The following is a 19942-nucleotide window of genomic DNA, read 5'->3' as shown; positions in this document are numbered from 1 at the left end:
AGGCAAGGCTGTGTTGTGGATTCACGCCCTGTGCTGCTGGTTGTGTGCTATATCTTAGCGAGGCAAAGCTGAAAAGGGGATATCTGTTTCCGGTTCACTGACGCAATTTACCAAGGACTTGTATCTTCATCCTAGTGATGCAAGGGTTACTCTATTTTTAAATGTATTCTTCTGGGGAAAATACCACTGCCATTCACTTTAATCACGTTATAAACGCTGCTGTCAAAGAGGGTTTAGAAGAATACAGTTTTCTTCCTTTCAATAATCCATCTCCTCAGGGGTTTAAATGCATTAAATAATACTGCATTCACTTTGGAACAAGGTGACATACTGGGTAAGGTTTCACATTTGTTTCCCGGTAACTGCATGACTTTTGCCAGGGCAAGAGTCAATTTCAGCTCATGCAATGTAATTTCTGAAGGGGGAAGGGGCGGGGAAATGGATGAGGTCATCTAAATGATGAAGCATCACCATCACCCAGGCAAAACCCACCAACCGCTTCCACTGAGCATAAACGACATGCCTATTACATCAGCAGCTTCCTGCTCAAGGAAGAAAAATAAAAACAAAATTGTGCAGTGAACAAAATCCAAGCAAACATAACCAGTCCAGGAATTAGCTTGATTTTTATTTTATTTTATTGCTACTGAGACCTTACATTTGCTACAGTGCAATACTAATGTTAGTCAGTCCAGAGATTTAGCCTATATTTGTTTTAACTCTAACACGGAAGCCTGCACAAAGCCAACTGCAGGGGGAAAAACTGCATCCACATCCCACACAGGCTGTGCATTGGACAAGGAATCGCTGGCACGGGTCAGCTTACAGGCAGCAGTGCTAGCCGTGGCTCCATACCACCATACTGTCTATATGTACACTCTGTGCACTGGGCAAGGAGGTCGGCATTAGTAGGAACATAGGCAAAAGCACCGTCCAAGACCCCAGTAAGGTCTGTATAAAGACTGGGCAATGATGCCTGTCTACACTCTTATATACAGTGGCCCTCTGTAAAATCTTTCCAGTTAGGCCTTAAATAACACCTTTCAGAGTAGCAGCCGTGTGAGTCTGTATCCGCAAAAAGAAAAGGAGGACTTGTGGCACCTTAGAGACTAAACAATTTATTTGAGCATAAGCTTTCGTGAGCTACATCGGATGAAGTGAGCTGTAGCTCACGGAAGCTTATGCTCAAATAAATTGGTTAGTCTCTCAGGTGCCACAAGTCCTCCTCTTTTTTTAAATAACTCTGTGTCAGTGTTTGCACTCTCCCTTATACTTACCATATGGGGACACTGTAAATATTTAAGTAATTAAGTCAATTTACAAGGTTTTAGAGCAATCACTGACTAGGGAGGCTCACTAAAATGGACACTATGTTATGTGACTGAGCCTAGCTCACTAATATCAAGCCCCCATAGCACTGTCTTCTAATTAACAAGGCACGTGCAGGCAGGCGTTTCATTTCAGTACATCACAAGCCACCCACACACCCCTGGCGTCACCGTTCCCCAAACTCTCTCGTTCTCTGGGCTCTACATCTTCAGCGCGGAGAGAACAGCTGCAGGATTAAAGAATACAACTGCAAGCACTGACATAGGAAGGCAGTGAGACTTGGGGTGCTCATTTCAGACAAAACAACCTGTCATTCAGCATGTGTGAAGACTCTGATAATGACTCAGAGACTGGGGTATGGGACGGGAATGTCTGAATAAACTGGCTTAAACATCAAAGCACACAGACTATTGTGGAGGCTTAGCACAAGAGAATCGCTCTCTCGCTGCTCCTCCTACGAATGACGTATTGCCTTTTGAGCTATCAAAAAATAAATAAATAAAAAAAATCCAGTCAGTGAATAGGAAATCTTTCGCCCATGTGCCAGATACAGACAGCTCCACTTTCCAGCTAAATCAGCAACCACTCCACCTGTGGCTATGATTTTTGGCAAACCCCACACATGAAGCAGGATAAACTATGGAAAGGAGTTTGATGGGAGATCGCCAAGGAAAATCCAGGGTGTTGTTGGGAAGCAGTATCCTTAATTCAGGAGAGGGCAGCTTTGTCCCCACAGTGTGTCTCTGGAAGTTCACCTTTCTATCTTTTGCGAATAATTCAGTTTTAAACTGAAGGCCCAGATTCGTAATGTTATTTAGGCATTGCTGTGTTCAGCATTGCACCACTGAACTGATTTAGGTGTTTACATCTCACTTTCAAAAGGTATTTACGTATTTAGGAGCTAAATCCCATCAACTGTCAATGAGATTTTGGCTCTTTAGTGTAGGGCTGGGCAAACTTTTGGCCCGAGGGCCACATCTCGGTCTGGAAATTGTATGGCAGGACGGCTGGGGCAGGGGATTAGCGGGCACAGGGGGGGGCGAGGACTCTGGTTGCGGGTGCAGACTCTGGAGTGGGGCTGGGGATGAGGGGGTTGGGGTGCAGGAGAGTGCTCTGGGCCGGGATGGAGGGGTTCGGAGGCAGCTCTTGGCTAGGGCAGGAGATTGGGGCGCATGGGGGGGGGTGAGGCTCCAGCTGGGGGTGCAGACTCTGGAGTGGGACTGGGGATGAGGGGTTTAGGGTGCAGGAGGGTGCTCCAGGCTGGAATCAAAGGGTTTGGAGGGCAATCAGCGCTGGGGCAGAGGGTTGGGGCGCAGGGGGAGGCTCAGGGGTGAAGGATCCAGGCAAAACTTACCTGAAGCAGCTCCTGGAAACAGTGGCCCGTCCACCCCCCAGCTCCCACGAGGAGGCAGGGCCACTCCGTGCTGCCCCATCCGCAGGCACTGCCCCCGCAGCTCCCATTGGCCGCAGTTCTCAGCCAATGGGAGCTGCAGAGCCGGCGCTTGGGGAGAGGGCAGCGTGTGGAGCCCCGACTGTCCCTGCTTCTGGGAGCCAGGTGGAGCTGCTGCACACACAGAGAGGAGCAAGGCAAGGCCCCCGACCCCGCTCCCCAGCTGGAGCACAGGAGTGGGGAAAGGTCCCAACCCTGCTCCCCAGTGGGAACTCAAGGGCCGGATTAAAAGGTCTGATGGGTCAGATGCGGCCCGCAGTTTGCCCACCCCTGCTTTAGTGCCTAAATCCCTTTTGAAAATGCAATTCAGACACCACAGTCAGTGAGGCATTGCAATACTGTGCCCAGCAACATCTATATATACCTTTTAAAAATCTGGCCCAAAAAGGTTTGGACCATTGTGTAAGGTGTAAAACTGAAATCCTGATCATCTGTGTTCTTGCACTGACCCCACCACAACATAATTGTTAACTACCACTGATGAAAGAGGAGTTGACCCAAGTGTCCTGTTCAAATTCAAGGTCTGATACCAGAAATGCCATTCTGCCAATTTACATTTTCCCTGGAGTTTTAATGTGAAGTACTCATTTCTTGACCTTGCTGTGCAGTGGCCTTGTGTCCTGTTACACAGCTGATGCCTTCTATCACAGAGACAGGAAGTGGAAGGAAGGAAGGAACTACAGGAAGTGGAGGATAAGTTGAATGGAAAGCAAGTGATGTATATAGTTCGGTAAAGCACTCTGGCATCCTGGAACAAAGCTGTGATCATGTTGGTTGGAACATGTCCTCTGTCTAATACAAACATATATTTCAAACATAAAGAAACTACTTTGGGCCATTGTCTCATAGACTTTAATGACAGAAGGGGCCATTGTGATCATCTAGTCTGACCTCCTGAAAATCACATTCCATAGAACCTCACCTACCACCAGACCCATAACCTCTGTCTGAGTTGCTGAAGTCCTCAAACCATGATTTAAAGACTTAAAGGAAGAGAGAATCCACCATTTGCACTATACTATGCTATTCCACCACCTTTACCTTTATTTCCATCTTTCTTGAACAACACATACCCTGTAATGCCTATGCTCCAGTCACAACTACTATACCCCCATGTTTCTGTTATCTCTATAATATCTGGTTTTACTTGCTGCACCAGTAGCTCTAGTTCCTCCATTTTGTTATCCAGGCTCCTTGCATGGGTCTACAGATGTCTTAGTTGTTTCTGCTTGGCTTTTCCCAGATTCCTCACCTAATTAGGTAGTCATTCTACTGCCAGTATCGCCTAGCTGATTGTTAGTGTCATTGGTATTGCTATCCATTCACCTACCCTCTGTTGTTTCTTTCTCTATTGCTGTATCCTCTCTTACCTGATTTTCCTCCCACACAATGTTAGAAACAGGCATGGATATTGCATGAGTGTCTCTCAAGTGTCTCTCCTGAATTCCTAGTTTAAAGCTCTTTTAATCAGTTGTGCCAACCTCCATCCCAGAAGTCTATTCCCCTCTTTGTTCAGGTGGAGTCCGTCCCATGAGAACAGTCCTCTGTCCATGAATGCCTCCCAGTGGTTAAACACCCCAAAGCCTTCCTTATAGCACCACTGCCTGAGCCATCTGTTGATCATCATAATTTTGTCTTGCCTTTGCTCTCCTCCTCTACGGACAGGTAGAATCCCACTGAAGACCACCTGAACCTCCACTTCTTCAAGCATCTTCCCTAGCGTGGCATAGTCTCCCTGGATGCATTCCAGTGAAAATCTATCTGTATCCTTTGCTCCCACATTAAGGAAAATCAGTGGATTCTTTACAGCTCCAATTAGGATCCTCTTCGGCCTCAGGTTCACATCCCAAATGTTAACTCCAGGAGACAGAATATCCTTCTATTCACTGGATCAGATCTGGTGACAGGTCTGTCTGTTCTTCTTAGTAGGGGACTCCCAATCACATAGACCTGCCTCTTCTTGGTTCTGATGAGATTCCCCAGCCTTCTCTGTTCTGTTCTTTCTGGCTGCAAGTCCTCTTGTCTTGTGTTCTCACTTGCAGTCTTCTGCAAGTCATTCTCTGTCAGCCAGAGTTCAGAGCCCCAGGAAATCTCCATTGACTCTTCCTCTCTTCTTGTAGGACTAGTTGCTCTTCTCTTATTTCTTGCCTTCCCACCTCTTGTTACTGCTTGCTGTACCCCGTTTTCAGTCTCCAACTCAGCAAACCTGCTCCTGAGCTCTCTTTCTCGTTCACTAGCCAGTCTTTTCCTCTGCCTGGTTCTTGTAGTCACACGCTTCCACTGGCCACACTCTTCACCCAGCACTCTACCCTCACAGTTCTCCAGTCCAGCTTGCGAGTCTTGAGATTTCCCTTCAACCTTTCTTCCCTTCCCTTCCATCATCTGCTTGAATCCCCTTCAAAACTCAACCATAGTTTCTACCTGCATCTCCAAACCTCAGATCTTCTCTTCCATCCCCTGTATCAGGTGACACTTCATACAAATGAAGCACTTTTCAGGTACCCACTCCAGGACAACGTATGTGCCGCAGCTTCCACATCCACTCATCTTCATTGTCTCTTCCATTCCTTGGATCACTACCTTGGCTGCCTCTGCAGCTGTCATAGCCCTCCCTCCTAAGCTCCTGTCATGGAGAAAAAAAAATACACACACACACAAACACACAACACCACATACATCCTCCGCCAGATTTCCGCTACAAACTCTCTGTTTCGAGCTCAGTTTGCTGGCTCCTCTGCCATGGGCTGGCTGTTTAGCTAGAAAGGTCCCCTAATCAGGGAAGCCCCGCCCCTAATCAGGAAAGCCATGACCCCAATCGGGATTCTGTTATGATTAAAGGCTCTGCTTCTTTCACAGCACACAGCCTCCTACCAGCCCCTGAAAACTAAAAAAACAAAACAACCAGCAAGCAAGTATGCAAACAAACAAACACATGCACTGCCCCTGAGGAATAGGGGCTTGCCTCCCTTCTCCTCTAACAGATTTAAAACAGGTCTAAATATATGAGACAGTCCACTTACGAAGCCTTTGACTAGAGATACTCTTTCCTATCTCCAAAAGGATTAAAAATTTGAGGCTGTACTTGGGATAGCTTTGTACTAACTCCAAGTTCCCTGAACATTTGCCGTATGCAGTCAAGCTTCTGTGTAACAGTTAAAGGGCTGGAAAGAAAACAAACAAAAACCAAAATAAAATGTAATAAAAATAAAAGGAGTGTAATTATGATAGTGTTAATTCAATTAGTTTAAATAGAACCCTTGATAGCTTTATGGAGAAAGTTTGGGTTGGGTGAAAGGGTTACTTTGTCTATCTGAAGAACTGAACACGGAGGATTCACCATCAAAGCCTATAGATCATTCACTCACTATCTCCTAATCAACGTCATAGCTAATCAGAGTGCTATAAAGTCTTCTATAGTCTGATCAGGTGAATGCATTAGCTTAATCAAGTCTTGTTTCAGTTCCCAGTGAAGGGTCATGAACCAGAAGAAAATTATTCAATTAACATATTTCTTCATTATGGGGGTGGTTAACGATGAAATAACCTTGAACAGATGTACCAATTGACATTATATTTACTAGAGAAGCTGAAGACAATCCTGATTGCTTAAAATATACCAGCTAGCCCAAAACATTAGGAATTGGGCTGATGTTAGGATGAGCCATTTGTTAGACGATCATAATAAAAATCTGTTCCATTTGTATGCAAAAGCTTTCTTTTTATCAGTCTCTGTGACTGTAAGAGGATGTTTTGTATTTAAAAAAAAAAACAAAAAAAAATCATGTCTATTCAGTTTGGATTCAGGATGAATATATCATTTTGACATAGCAATCCTGCAAAAAAGTTGGGATGAAAAGTACGATACACAGTAGTTACGTTAAAGTCATTGTGGACATAATTTATATTGACCAGTCATAATGTATTTTGAACGTAATCTCTTTGGGGCCATTTTGTTCTGGTTGTGCACAGCTCCAAGCACAATGAGGTCCTGCTCTCTGACTGGGGCTCCTAGGTGTTGCGGTACTACAAATAAATAGATAATGACAATAACAGGACAATAAATACCACAAAATTACCACAGATATTTCCTCTTCTAAGTATAGGAAATAAAGGGACAATCCAAAGCCCACTGAAGTAAGTGGATTGACTTGAATGGACATTTCATCAGGTCTCAACTGCAGTACTTCACATACCAGGTTTGGCAAATATTGTCTTTTTAGATTGTGGCCACAGTAGAGGTATGATAAATTATGTATAATGTCAATGGATGATTCTCGTTAAAGTTGAAGATTAAATCTTAATGTCCCAAATGAGAATTTTGTTGTATTCAGCAACAAAGAGGAATTTAAAGAGAGATGCACACACACATGCATACACAAGTGTGCAAATGCACAGGTGCACACACACAAAAGAATCACAAGTCACACTTCCTGCAAGGGGGAAGTGCATTTAAAGCTGAGATAAATTGGTGTGATTTGCAGAAATAATCTCTTTGAATGTAAACAGAGGTTTATTAGCTGTCTTTTCAAGAAATTTTACTTATTAACCCTTGAAAGAAAGGGTCAAGTAGTCATACAAAATAAAAACTACAAACATTTTTTTTTGGCAACTGTTCTGTTCAGTGGTAGTAATTATCCTCTTCCCCTGAGTGGGAAGGAGGAAATAAAGAGGGTGGCATTATACTATCAGAATTACAGTCATTTTATTTTCTAAAAACACCAGAACAAAAATGTGTTTCAGGTTTTTTTTTTAAACTGTCAGTTTGGATTTTGCCAATTTCTGGGAAAGTTCCAGTTTACATTTTATTCCTTATTTGTAACAAAGTTGTACTTTTCCCTTCCAAACTTTTCCAAGGATCAGTCAGGAAGTATCCTTGTTGAGGGGCTCCATTATCAGTCGATTAATAAGTAAAATCGAGTTCATGACCAGTTATAATAACTGAAGACTCTGTGAGAACCTTGAGCAAAAGAAGGAGCCCTGAAGAGAGTTCACCTATGCAGAATACACTGGGGCTGCTGACATGCTGACCCATTCAAGATTAGCGATGGCGCTCAAGCTGGATCTGCTCTGGTCCATTTCAGTGTAATTGATGGAATGGCAGGTACTTGAGAGCCCTTCAGCTTTAGAACTCACTCCTCCTTTTCATTCAATATAGCTTGTACTTGTTTATCTTCAGGGCACACTGCAGGGCATGGGATGCTGGACTAGATGACCTCCTGATGTCCCTTCCAGACCTAAACTTCTATGATGCTATGATTTATGGCACACTGCAAGACTCCTCTTTCAGTGGGTGTTTGGGGAAGGAGATGTTATATGAGAAGTAATAACTGAGAAGAACAAGATACTTTTCCTCAATTCTCCTTTGCTACATGGTTTAAGGAGGTACAGCCATATTTTGCGGAGTTGCCGCTGGCTTTTGTTTTTTACATTTGATAGTGTGTTTATGTGCCTGTTATAGGAGTCTAAGCTTGTGACCAGTGTCTTTTGGTAGATATTGTAAAGCCAAATAAGCAAAACAGAATACTTCATTAAACATTAATTATTGTAAATACATTAAAAGAAAGTCTTTTGAAGTTTCACTTTGCACCCTTTAAAGCAGGGGTTCTCAAACTTCATTGCACCGCGACCCCCTTCCGAGAACAAAAATTACTACAGGACACCAGAAGCCTGAGCCCACCCAAGCCTCATCACCCCAGGGGGGAGCAAAGCCGAAGCCCAAGAGCTTCAGCCCCAGGCAGGAGGCCTGTAACCTTAGCCCCACCTCCCAGGGCTGAAGCCTTCAGGTTTGGGCTTGGGCTTTGGCCCTGGGCCCCAGCAAGTCTCAGCCAGCCCGACCCACAGTTTGAGAACCACTGCTTTAAATCATTGCCACCAGAGAGGGAATGCAAAGGAAATTAGTTACTTCCCAAAGGACTCTCATTAGGATTTAGGTAATTGAACATCTCAGTATGCCTGCCCACCAGTGCAAGTAGAAGATTGTAGGGATGCCATCAGTTTTCAAACCTGTTACAATAAATTGCAATTGGGGGAGGGGGGGTGGGAACCAACTCTTTGCATTATGGCAGCATTATCATGGAGATTTTTCCATGCACAAGCATCAGGAAATTCACTGTCTGATTTCCAAAACGAGCACAAATCAGCTCTCCTACACATATGTTGCATTTTGTATTGCTGTACAAGGTGTTAACTTAAAAGCCTTAAAATATGCACAATATAGTCGAGTTGCAGTTGCTGTGGGAACCATAATTTTTTAATTTCCTGACTCCTATGCAGGTGGGGGGGAAATCAAGCATAACAGTCACTGCTTTAACATCAGCAAGTTTTATACATTTAATTTCTTTTGTATATTTTAAAGAGGGAGAAAACAAAAAGATCTCAGATTGATTATAGAAGCAAATATATGCACACACACAAATTCAAAGCTGATCTGAGCATGTCCATCAGGGAATTGCACATACAAGCACACGCACCTCAGGTATTGCTGGCACCCAAGCTGGGCATATGCAAATCTGCGTATGTACACGAGTATGTTTTGAAGATGTGGGCCTGGCCGGTATGAATTTCCACAAAAGGACATTTCATAACCACCATTTCACATGCATTGAAGTAAAAAGTCACCAACTTTAACTGGCAAAGTGTAAGTTATGAAGAAAAGGGACTTCCAGCTGAGACATGTTTAGCCCAGCCCCTAAAAGCTCAGCCAGAGGGAAAAATCTTTTCTGCTTCACTTAGTAAACATGCTATCTTTGAACCTGGACAGTCCCAGTTTGTGTCTCAGCTGTGGTTATATACAAGCCAAACATCAAATCATGACAAGCATGAAATCCCGCCACGAACTAGAGGACTCTGCCAACTGGTGACATCCACTCCAGTGACTGACTGTGAGGTGTCTAACACAGTAGCAACATAGCAGTAAAACAAATGGAACATTTATTTTAAAATTTTTCACTGTGTAATACAAACTGGATTCTTCTGGTATCCATGATGCTAGTTCCTTCCTTTGGAAATCTATTCTGTCCTGATAACATTTCTCAACTTATTTATAAATCACTTGTCTGGAATTTTATCTTTGTTGGGCAAATATTTCACTGTCATCCCCTCTGTCATCACTGTCATCCACAAATCAACTGTGATTGATCTGCAGTGGCAGAGCTGGCCATCTTGGGCTCAACTCTGCAAGGGGCTGAGTACTCTCCAGGAATGGCTGGTTCAGATTTTGAATAAAGGTTCAAATAATTTCACCAATCCTCATTAAAAATCAATGGCCTGATTTTCAGAGGGGCTGTCAGCAATGCTCCTGTTAAGATGAATATAAGCTGTGGACACTCAATGTGCCTGAGATTCAGATCAGTAGACTGTAGCCTGGTGATGCCTCCAACGTCACAGCTTATCAAGGGGACAATATCTCATGTCAGATGTCAGCTTAATTTTTAGTCCTGACTGGAGACAAAGAAATGGCCCTTAATCCATTTAGATTCTTAACCGCAGCTTTGAATAATTTTCTTGCTCACCATTTAAAGCACCTAAAGCTAATAAAAGTTCTCTTGTGAATATTAGATCAATTCCGCCAAATTACTGGGGTTTTGAGGGCCAAATCTCAATCGAGTGATTGTTTAATATTGGCTTTTGTGGGTTCAGGATTTAGTTTATGAAGAATATGTAGCGGAAGGAATTCTGATAAGATCTAACAGTTTCCTATTTTCTTTAAAAGATGTGGGTTAAAATTTGCTTTCAGTGATATACAAAAGGCAGTGTGGCTACACTGATGAAGTAGAATGTGGCCCAATATGTCTAATATTTCTGTCCACAAAAGATCCATAGCTGGTGTAAAACAGGCTAGCTCCACTGAGGTCAGTTTAGTTTAAACCAGTCCAGGAAGGCATCCTTAATTTAAGAAGGACACTTAAGCATGTGTTTACCTTTAAGCAGGTACTTGGATGGTTTCTTGACTTAGGGTGTTAGTTTCCACCAAAGATATCATATTCACAATGAGCCAGATTGTATTCCCATTGTAACCAACAGAAGTTTGTAGATTGACTTCAGTGGAATCAGGATTTGGCCAACTAAGATACAAGAATATGCCTTTGCGATCATGTACAATACTCTGTCCATGACTGATCACCACTTGCTGGGGGAATGTGGGGGAAAAAAGACATCACAAGGCAATAAACACATAACTTAATAACACAATTAAAGTATATTTATTCCAAGGTGCAGAGAGCCAATGGAACCATTTAACAAAACAGCTTTATCTGAGATTAAAGAAATACACTAACACCTCAGCAAACTAATACCAACTAAGTTACAACAAAGTCAGACACAGAATCTTAATTATTTGAAACGTGCAAATTAATATGAATTTCTAGCCCATTTCTTTTCCATAGTTGCAGGATCATCTGTGAATCTATCCCACTCTTCACAACAGCTCCTTAGCAGAGATGCTCAATTTTTTTTAAAATCAGATGCTTTTAGACATGAAAAATGCCATTTCACAAATCCAAAGTTTTATGCAACAACAAGTATGTTTTGCACAGAAAAAAAGAAAAAAAAAAAGAAAGAAAGAAATCAATTCTCCATTGGCAAAAATTGAAATGAGGGCTGCCTGGCTGGAAGATTCCTGTCAAATTTCACTCTTGGTCAGTGAAACCGACAGAAGCTTTACTGGGGGGTGCCTGACACTGAGCACCCTGACTCTCTTCCGGCCTCCCTCCCACCAGATCCTGGAGCCAGAGAGGGCAGTGGCTCTGCTTTCCTGGTCCCTTGCCCTTCCCTTTCTCCCAGGGGCACCGGGAGTGTAATTGTCAAGAGTCTTCAGGGCAAGCAAGCTGGAAAGCTGAAACATTCCCTCTCAATCCTCCTGAAATGGATTTTTTTCTTGAAACCGTTCCCATGAAACATTTCATTTGTATGTTGGCAAGATTTTTTTTTTTCAAAAATATGAATATTTTGCAGGAGGGGATTTCTGTTTTCCTCACAGCTCTATTCCTTATGGATAAGCACCAGCGCTATTAACATACAGAGATGTTAAACACGGGCTGGATGGAGTTTAGGAAGCAAGATGGTCAGAGCTCCAACTAAGAACAATAACAAGGGAGGAAAATGTGAATTTACAGGCAAACTGGAATCTCTTTCAAAAATCCCTTGAAGGAAACTTTAGGGTCCCTTTTTCAAATGTAGACACTTAAGTGAAGAGTTGAGTATGGTGCTCTGGTGTTCCAGTTGTAGTTTTAGGCACCTACATGCTCTTCTGAATGCCACAATGTAGAATTTGAGGGACAACTTCATTTTACGTAACACAAGAACTAGGAGTCACCCAATGGAACAAAAGGAAGTATTTCTTCACACAACACACAGGCAGCCTGTGGAACTCATTGCCAGGGATGTTGTGAAGGCCTAAACTACAATAGGGCTTTAAAAAAAGAATTAGATAAGTCTGTGGAGGATAGGTCCATCAATGGCTATTAGCCAGGATGGTCAGGGATGCAACACCATGCTCTGAGTGTCCATAGCCTCTGTTTACCAGAAGCAGGGAATGGGTGACAGGGGATGGATCACTTGATGATTACCTGTTCTGTTCATTCCCTCTGCAGAACCTGGCATTGGCCACTGTCAAAAGACAGGATATTAGGCTAGATGGACCATTGGTGTGACCCATTGTGGCCGTTCTTATGTTCTGGGTGTAACTCTACTTAAGCCACTGGAGTTGCATTTAGGATGAATTTTGCTCTGGGCATCTAAGTCCCTTTATGGGATTGGCTGATGATTAGTCATTGTTTGATATATTATGTTTAGTAATTATCAAAGCACTTAGAGCCTGGGAAAGGCACCTTTAATGCATATGTGTAAATACACAGGAGAGAGTAAAATACATAAATAATGTAGAGTAGGGGTATACCTATATTGCAATACAACGCTTACGGCACCAAGTCTCAGAACCAAGGTTGGCTGACTTCGGCTCAAGGGCCTTGGGCTGCAGGGCTAAAAATAGCCGTGTAGACATTCAGGCTCAGGCTGCAGCCCAGGCTCCGAGACTCACCACCCTCACACAGGGTCTCAGAGCCCGGGCTACAGCCCAAGCATGAATATGTAGACTACAGTTTTATGGCCCTCAGCTGACCCAGGCCTCTGCAGGTCTTTTATTGGAGTGTAGAAATTCCCTAGGCGACTGCACCTTAACATTGAGGTCTGAGATGCAGTATCAGCAAAATTCCCTACTCGTAAAAACAGTTAGACGTGAAAAAAATCTCTTCAGGAAAGTCCATTTCTAGAGACATTTCAGAGTGGACAAAACAGTAGAAAGCATATGGTGGGGAACAGACCTGAATTAGCCAGGGACGGAACAAGATAATTCAACATTTCTATTTTTTAGGATTCTACGATCATTGCCATTGGCCAAGGGTGACACATGCAACTGAATGATATACAATTTTGAAAGGAGGAACAACCCCATTGAATTCAATGGAGCTACTCAACATCAGTAAGGGGATTACAGACTAGCACTTTATTAAGGGTTGATTTATTGCCCTCTAAAGTTCAAACACACATACCTACCTGTTTGCTGCTTCTCTGCCCCGTAGGAAGCAAAGCTTTGGACTTCTCTGCTATTTTCTGCCAAAGAAGAAAAAAAGGGATTGGTGTTGATGTATCAGTGGTCTAATATTGCAGGGAGGAAATCATATTAAATTCTTTTTTCATTCACATTACATTTAAAAAAAGAATAGAAATTAAAATAACCCTGTAGTTTAGCAATGGAAAAACTGCCTTGAAGAGGTAGACCTTTCAGAAATTAAGTCATTTAAGCTTCAAGCATGACAAGGTGACAAAATATGCATTTAAGAAATGACAGTCAGGATGTGGGTAAGTAGCAATTTACCAGCCAGTTCAGCTTCCTGCCGCAACCGGGCATTCACAAAATGCAACGGCTAATTTTGGCACTATGAGATTTATTTAAAAAGTCACATGCACAGCACAGATGGAATATGCTGATGAACATGTATCTAACGACAAACAAACCCATTACACAGATATTTTTGACTTGTGAGTTAACGAGACAGTGCTATCTAATTTACACCCAGCACTTAGATTTTTGAAACAGAGGAGGAAAGGTTCTATGAAGAGACATATGAGTAGAAATAATACAGTGGCATTGCTATTATATATACACACTTTAAAGGGTAATTAGTTGGGGATTGGTCCTGCTTTGAGCAGGGGGTGGGACTAGATGACCTCCTGAGGTCCCTTCCAACCCTGATATTCTACGATTCTATGGAAACTTTTTAAAAAAACATTTTCCAGCTGTGTTGGAAACCCAAACTAACAGCCTGCCTCTAATGCAAGAGAAACAGTAAGTGAATCTTCCCAGTCTACTTCCACCATCACATGCAAAAAAGTAAACTGTGTCAATGGTGTTGTGTAAATGAGGGTTTAAAAAAAAACAATAAATGCTTTCAACTTCAATGATATTGTGTGTTATCAGCAAAGGCCCCAATTCAGCAAAGCACGTAAGAACATGCTTGACTTTAATGGGTCTTAAGCATATCCTTACAACTAAGCACATAATTAAAGCGCTTTGCTAAGCAGGGGTGGGACAGCCCACATTTAAAATTAAGTACAGGTTAAAGTGGTAAATCAAGGCCAGAGAAAGAACTAGTTGTTATTCAGATACCTGACTTTTACCCTGATGGTACCTCTTTGGTACCCATCAGAAATATAACTGGTTTGTGTGTGTGTTTAATAAAAATAAATAAAATTCCATTACATCCTCACAGAAAGCGTCTTGTATGCAAGTGTTAGGGCTGGATTGTATGCTTCAAATATTTCATTTGCACAAAATCCTCCTTTTCCCAACTTTCAACACAAGCGCATGGGAACTCCCATTGAAGAAGGGTAAGTAAGGAGCTCAAGTTTGGCCAGGCTGCGCTTGAACAGGATTTGGAGCACTCAGGTAGATGCCTCATTGAGTATGGCTGGCTAGGGCTTTTCCCGATAAAGTGGCTTTTTTGCTGGGAAATGCCAGTTCGTTGAAACGGAAGCGTTTTGTGGAAACGGTTCCGTTTCAATGAACTTCCGCTGAAATGCCAGGTCGCCTAGCGGTTTGCTGGGGAGCCCAGGCTTACACAGTCCGTAGCTCCAGGGCAGCACTCCCATGTTGACTCGGAAGACCTGGGACACCTGACTCTAGCAGTGGCTCCTAGATAGGTCTACACAACCCACAGAAGCTGGGTGGAGAGACTCGGGCTAGCAGGATTCACGCTAGTGCTCTAAAAAGAGCTGTGCAGCTCTGGCTTGGGCTCAGGCTCGGAAGCCCATCCTCCCTCTCGAAGCGTCAAAGCCCAAGCTCCGGTTCGAGCCGCAACTTCAAAGTGCCATCTACACAGCTATAGTTAGAGCGCGAGTGCGAGTTCCCCCAGTCTGAATCTCTCGACCCAGGCTGTGAGGCTCAGATACAGCCTCAGGCTATTGGCTTCCAACTCCACTGCAGAGAGTCTGGAAACCTGGGGGCCCTCAGCTCTGGGGCAGACTGCATTGTGCAGCTGCCCCAGAGTCACGGATCCTGAAAGCCCAGGGAGTCCCCTTGAGCCAGGGGTAGCTAGCTGCTCTGTTTCAAAATAACCAAAAGGAAACATTTCAATTGTTCTCAAACAAACAAAAAATCCAGAATTTTCTTTCTGCAGGAAAGTTCAAAATTTCTAGTCTTCGTTCTGGTTTGAAATTAAAACTTTTCTTTAAAATGTCAGAATCTCCTGTGGAACGGAAATTCCGAATTTTGACCAGCTCTACCTCCGAGGCTGTCATATGTGGAACAGACGATAAGAAACAGACAATAAGAGAAAGGACAGGGTTGGGGAAGTAGATTTGTGAGTCATCAGCATAGAGATGACTGGTGAAACCTTGCAAATGGAGACGGTCACCCAGGAATAAGGTGGGAAGGGAAAACAGAAGGAGAGGATTGGCTTTTGGTTGCTTTATTTAACAGTTTGAGCTGTTGTAGTATTTTCTATTCAGCTATAGGCCTCTGGAACCCTTAGGGTCTTAAACTTTTAATATAGCAAAGCTGTCAAGGTAGGTCAATGTTTAAGCCTCACAATGTTGGACAGCGTCCCTTTAAATCACATAGGTAAGAGCAACACTGCACACTAAAGTTTCTTTTTCTCTTTCAGCTCTCCTAAAGCCACACAAGCCATCCTGCAGCTCTTGTGTTACCCTACGCTGCACCATGCTGTGATGCCGTTGCAGTACTGACATTCAGCCAAGGCGGGATGGAGCCAGTTCATCAATAAATTATTTTCTATGTTGCTATTTCATTAAAGGTTTTGCAGTATTTCCAATACACTGTGCCACACAATAACAGTACAGATATGTTGCAATAATCATGCTATATAAGACCTGAGACACCCTGTTGGCCAGTTCCATGCTCTTGGGAGTCCATAGTTGCTGTTGATCAACATACTTCCAAATCCACACATCAACAAGTGAAAGGAAGTGCGGGAGCCCTATTACCTTCTGCACAGCTCCATACCGCTGGATGGCATCAGACAGCTGGTTATTCAACCTGTCCAGCTGAAGTCGCTCTTGCTGTATTTAAAAGACAAAAAGTAAAGTAAAAAAATCATTACTAACCAATAAAATGGCCGACAATTCAGCAGAAAGTGATTGTGTATGACCTTGAGCAGTAATCCTGCAAGATCTCCTAAGCTAAGCGGCATTAGATCTGCTTGGTATTTGAACAGTATCTGAATTACTAGAAATACCAAGGTGCTACAGCAAGTTATTTTGGCTAGTGAGTAAGGGGATGCTTTACCCTTTGAGTTTTCCATATATTCGCCTATGTATATACTAAACAGGACTGATTTTGCCTAGTTTATGCAACCTAACACTTAAAAGGAAAGAGCTGGACACTATTGTTGGACAAATAAACTAGACCAGAAACAATACAAGAGAAAATACAATAGGGAACAATCATAGACTATTTGTCTCCTAGAATACTTTATTATCTATTTAATAAATAGACTATGATGCTCATCCATGTGGTATCTGGACTACATGACCTAAAAGGCCTTTTGCATGTCTAATTTCAACAGGCCAAATCCCGAAGCCCTTATATTTCACTCTGACATTACTAAAGCCTAGTCTAAAGAATAAACATTTGCTGGTAGGGAAGTCGCTTATGGGTGTGATTTTTATGACATTTTTATACAAGCAAAAGCCTAATGCAGATGTACTTATACCAAGAAAAAAAAGTATAGCTTATTTCACTCAGGAAACTGGTACAATCTACAAGGGCAAAATTACTTTTTTGTCAATATAAGCTGTATAGTTATACCAGCAAACCTTTCCTAGTATAGATCTGACCTAAGGCAAATTCCCATTGGCGTCAGTGGGAGTTTGACTTCAGGCAAAATCTGAGTAAAGACCTCAGGTTTTATCCATCTGATTTCACAGGAAGTCTGTCTGACATCATGACATTTATTTTAGGGCTGGTCAAACCATATTTGAAGAACACATTAGTAGATAAATTTCACCAGTACTCACAGAACACCATATTCAGGAAATATGTTTTGCAGCATTCAATCAGCAATATTATTCAGTGAGTATATAATGTGATGAATATCAGTCAAATTTGCCAAAAACGCCGAAAAATGCCTTTTCCGCTATTCGGCCAGATCTAATTGATATGAATTATCATGTCACACTAATGATGCTAAAGTCAAGAAATCAATAATTGCAATTCTTGTTACAAATCCCCATATTCTCCTTTGGGAAAACAAGTATTTGTTCTCAAGCTGCAAAAAATACAAAAACAAAAACAAAACACAACACCACACACTCTTTATCCATTATACAACAAACACACAAGACGGTGCAATAATATAGGCATATTGAAAATGAAAAGCAAACATATTACAGCATGATGCTCTAGACAGCACATTTTAATTCATGCATTTAGTTAATGACAACACATCTACAGAAGAGATGTTATCAGTGGAATAGACTGTTGTAGCCTGGTCTCCTGCAGCTCCTTTTTAAATGCCAAGGCAGACCCCAAATGTCTTTAATGCCGGGGACATTGATTCTGGGAGAATGAATGTCACATCAAAAGGAGTTTATTTGGATGATGACGAATGACTGATTTGACCATTTTGTCTGATGGATCATTCTGTACTTGGTCTGTGCTGTGCCATTAATAATCATCTTCATTCTGATTGGCTTAGGGACAAAAGAGTTCTAATCAGAGGCCGGCTTGTCTATACATTTACCGACATGCTGGGAAGCAGGGAGTCCTCAGTAACAAGCCCTCCTCTCTGGAATTCACTTCCCTGGGACATTCGCCTTAGTTGAAACCCTACTTCATTTATGAGAGAATACGAGATGGAACTCTTTGCTCAGACCTTCCCTCTAACTGCCATTCTGGAATTTCTTATTTTGCTATGTTTCTCTCACTTTAAAGTCAGGGGTCACTGAATACTTGTTCTAGTATATGGGAAAGTTGCCTTTCATATTTATATCTTATAAAGGACAATTAGTACAGTGATGAGTACCTCATAAATACTTGTAACAAAACAGAAATAACACTAATAAAATGATGCTAATAAATACAATAAATAAATAACAATAATAACAACAATACTTTCCTTGTAAGAATAAACAGATTTATGATTTTATTTTTAAACCTTCTTCAGCAAATAATGGGGGGCCACACTCCACTCTGTTTGACAAACACGGCTTCTCCCAAAAACAACGAAGAGTCCTTGTGGCACCTTAGAGACTCCCATAACTTATACTGAATATACTCTAAGCAGCATTGAGAGACTTAGTAATGGATAACATAACAGTTGCAAACAATGTGCAGCTTATTTTTATCACAAACAAACACAGCCCGACAAGAGACAAGATAGTCTTTGCTCACCATGGTACCCAGAACAAGAAAAGCATTCTCCCTTATTCATGGGCTCAGTGATTGAAAATAAAATCTCTAGTCATTAAAATCTATTTTCTGGTAGCAATATTGTTCAAGAGCCTCTTTAGCAAATGGATTTGGGGAGACCCTCCTTTAGATGTTAGCTATTTGGGGATAACTGGAAAAATGAGTGCTTGGTGATGGACATTAATGAAATTCCAAACACAGTCCCTGCCACCCACCGCTCCTGACTGAGAACTTTGCAACCCACCACCAGTGAGGAGTAGCAGAATATCACAATTAGCAAGAAGGGCTGGATGAAAAGCGGAGCCATCAGCACACATGGTTTCAGGCCCCAGATCACTGCGGGTGTGTCTCCCCACCTAGTTCCAGTTCCCAGGTTGTTTAATCCACCAGCGGTCACTGTTTTGACCAAAATCCATCCAAACCCAGTCCTGCACCCACTGGAGTCAATAAGAATTTTATCACTGACTTCAAAGAGAGCAGGAGCTCTTAACATTAGGTTTTCAGTAAAAAAAGGAGGCCTCAGCCAGCAGTGCTCTAGTTCAATGGGCAGCAGCATTATGGTTCGAAGATTGAGGGTTTGGGACCAACACTATATTATTTTTTAGTCAGCGTGTGTGTTGGATCATCTTCCAGAAACCATCCGTGGTTCAGAAGAGTACTCTGAACCCTTGAAGTTTGCATCTTAAAATTCAAGCCCCTTGTGGGCTAAAATATTCAGGTTTGCATAGGGGTATGTTGGGAGAAAGGGAGGGGGCATCATTAAAAAAAACTATAGTCTATTACAATCACTGTTCAAAAACATCTAGCAACTTTGTGCATGTTTTAGTGTTTCAGACATTGCTGAGGAATAGGGAGGTAGATTTTATAAGGGATGGCAGATGCATTATTAAATTATTAAAAATCACTTAATAACAATAATCACATCTGGCTCTTACATCACATTTCTCATCCTGAGATTTCAAAGCACTTTAGAAGATGGGAACATGATCCCCGTTTTAGAGATAGAACACCATCACTTTTGAACATGCTTTACAAACATGGATTCAGAGATATTCTCTGCCCTGAAGAACTTATCTAATGAGACCATTCAAACCTAACATTAGCCCCATAAGAAACACTGGAACCCTAGCCTGACCCAGTGTTAGACGGGGCTTTTCTGTGTGAGCCCTTTAATGTTGGTTAGAGATAGCCCCAGCATGACTGTGTGTCCAGCTAGATCAGCATCCTGCCTTCTCTCG

The 19942-nt window shown here is 42.3% G+C and overlaps 1 protein-coding gene across 16 annotated transcripts in view; it reads right to left on the bottom strand.

The window, feature by feature from the left end:
• The window catches only part of TSNARE1 (t-SNARE domain containing 1), a 710453-nt gene that overhangs the window by 317489 nt on the left and 373022 nt on the right, over positions 1-19942 (bottom strand). For all 16 annotated transcript variants that reach the window (XM_077809735.1, XM_077809733.1, XM_077809719.1 and 13 more), the window contains 2 exons: positions 16280-16354; positions 13331-13387 (listed from right to left, as the gene is read on the bottom strand). In XM_077809735.1, coding sequence (XP_077665861.1) covers positions 13331-13387; positions 16280-16354 — 132 coding nt within the window. The remainder of the gene's footprint in view (positions 1-13330; positions 13388-16279; positions 16355-19942) is intronic.

Source organism: Eretmochelys imbricata, chromosome 2 (assembly GCF_965152235.1).
Source record: "Eretmochelys imbricata isolate rEreImb1 chromosome 2, rEreImb1.hap1, whole genome shotgun sequence".
In the NCBI taxonomy this organism is placed as follows: Eukaryota; Metazoa; Chordata; order Testudines; family Cheloniidae; genus Eretmochelys; species Eretmochelys imbricata.
This window is presented reverse-complemented; position numbering and strand designations above follow the sequence as displayed.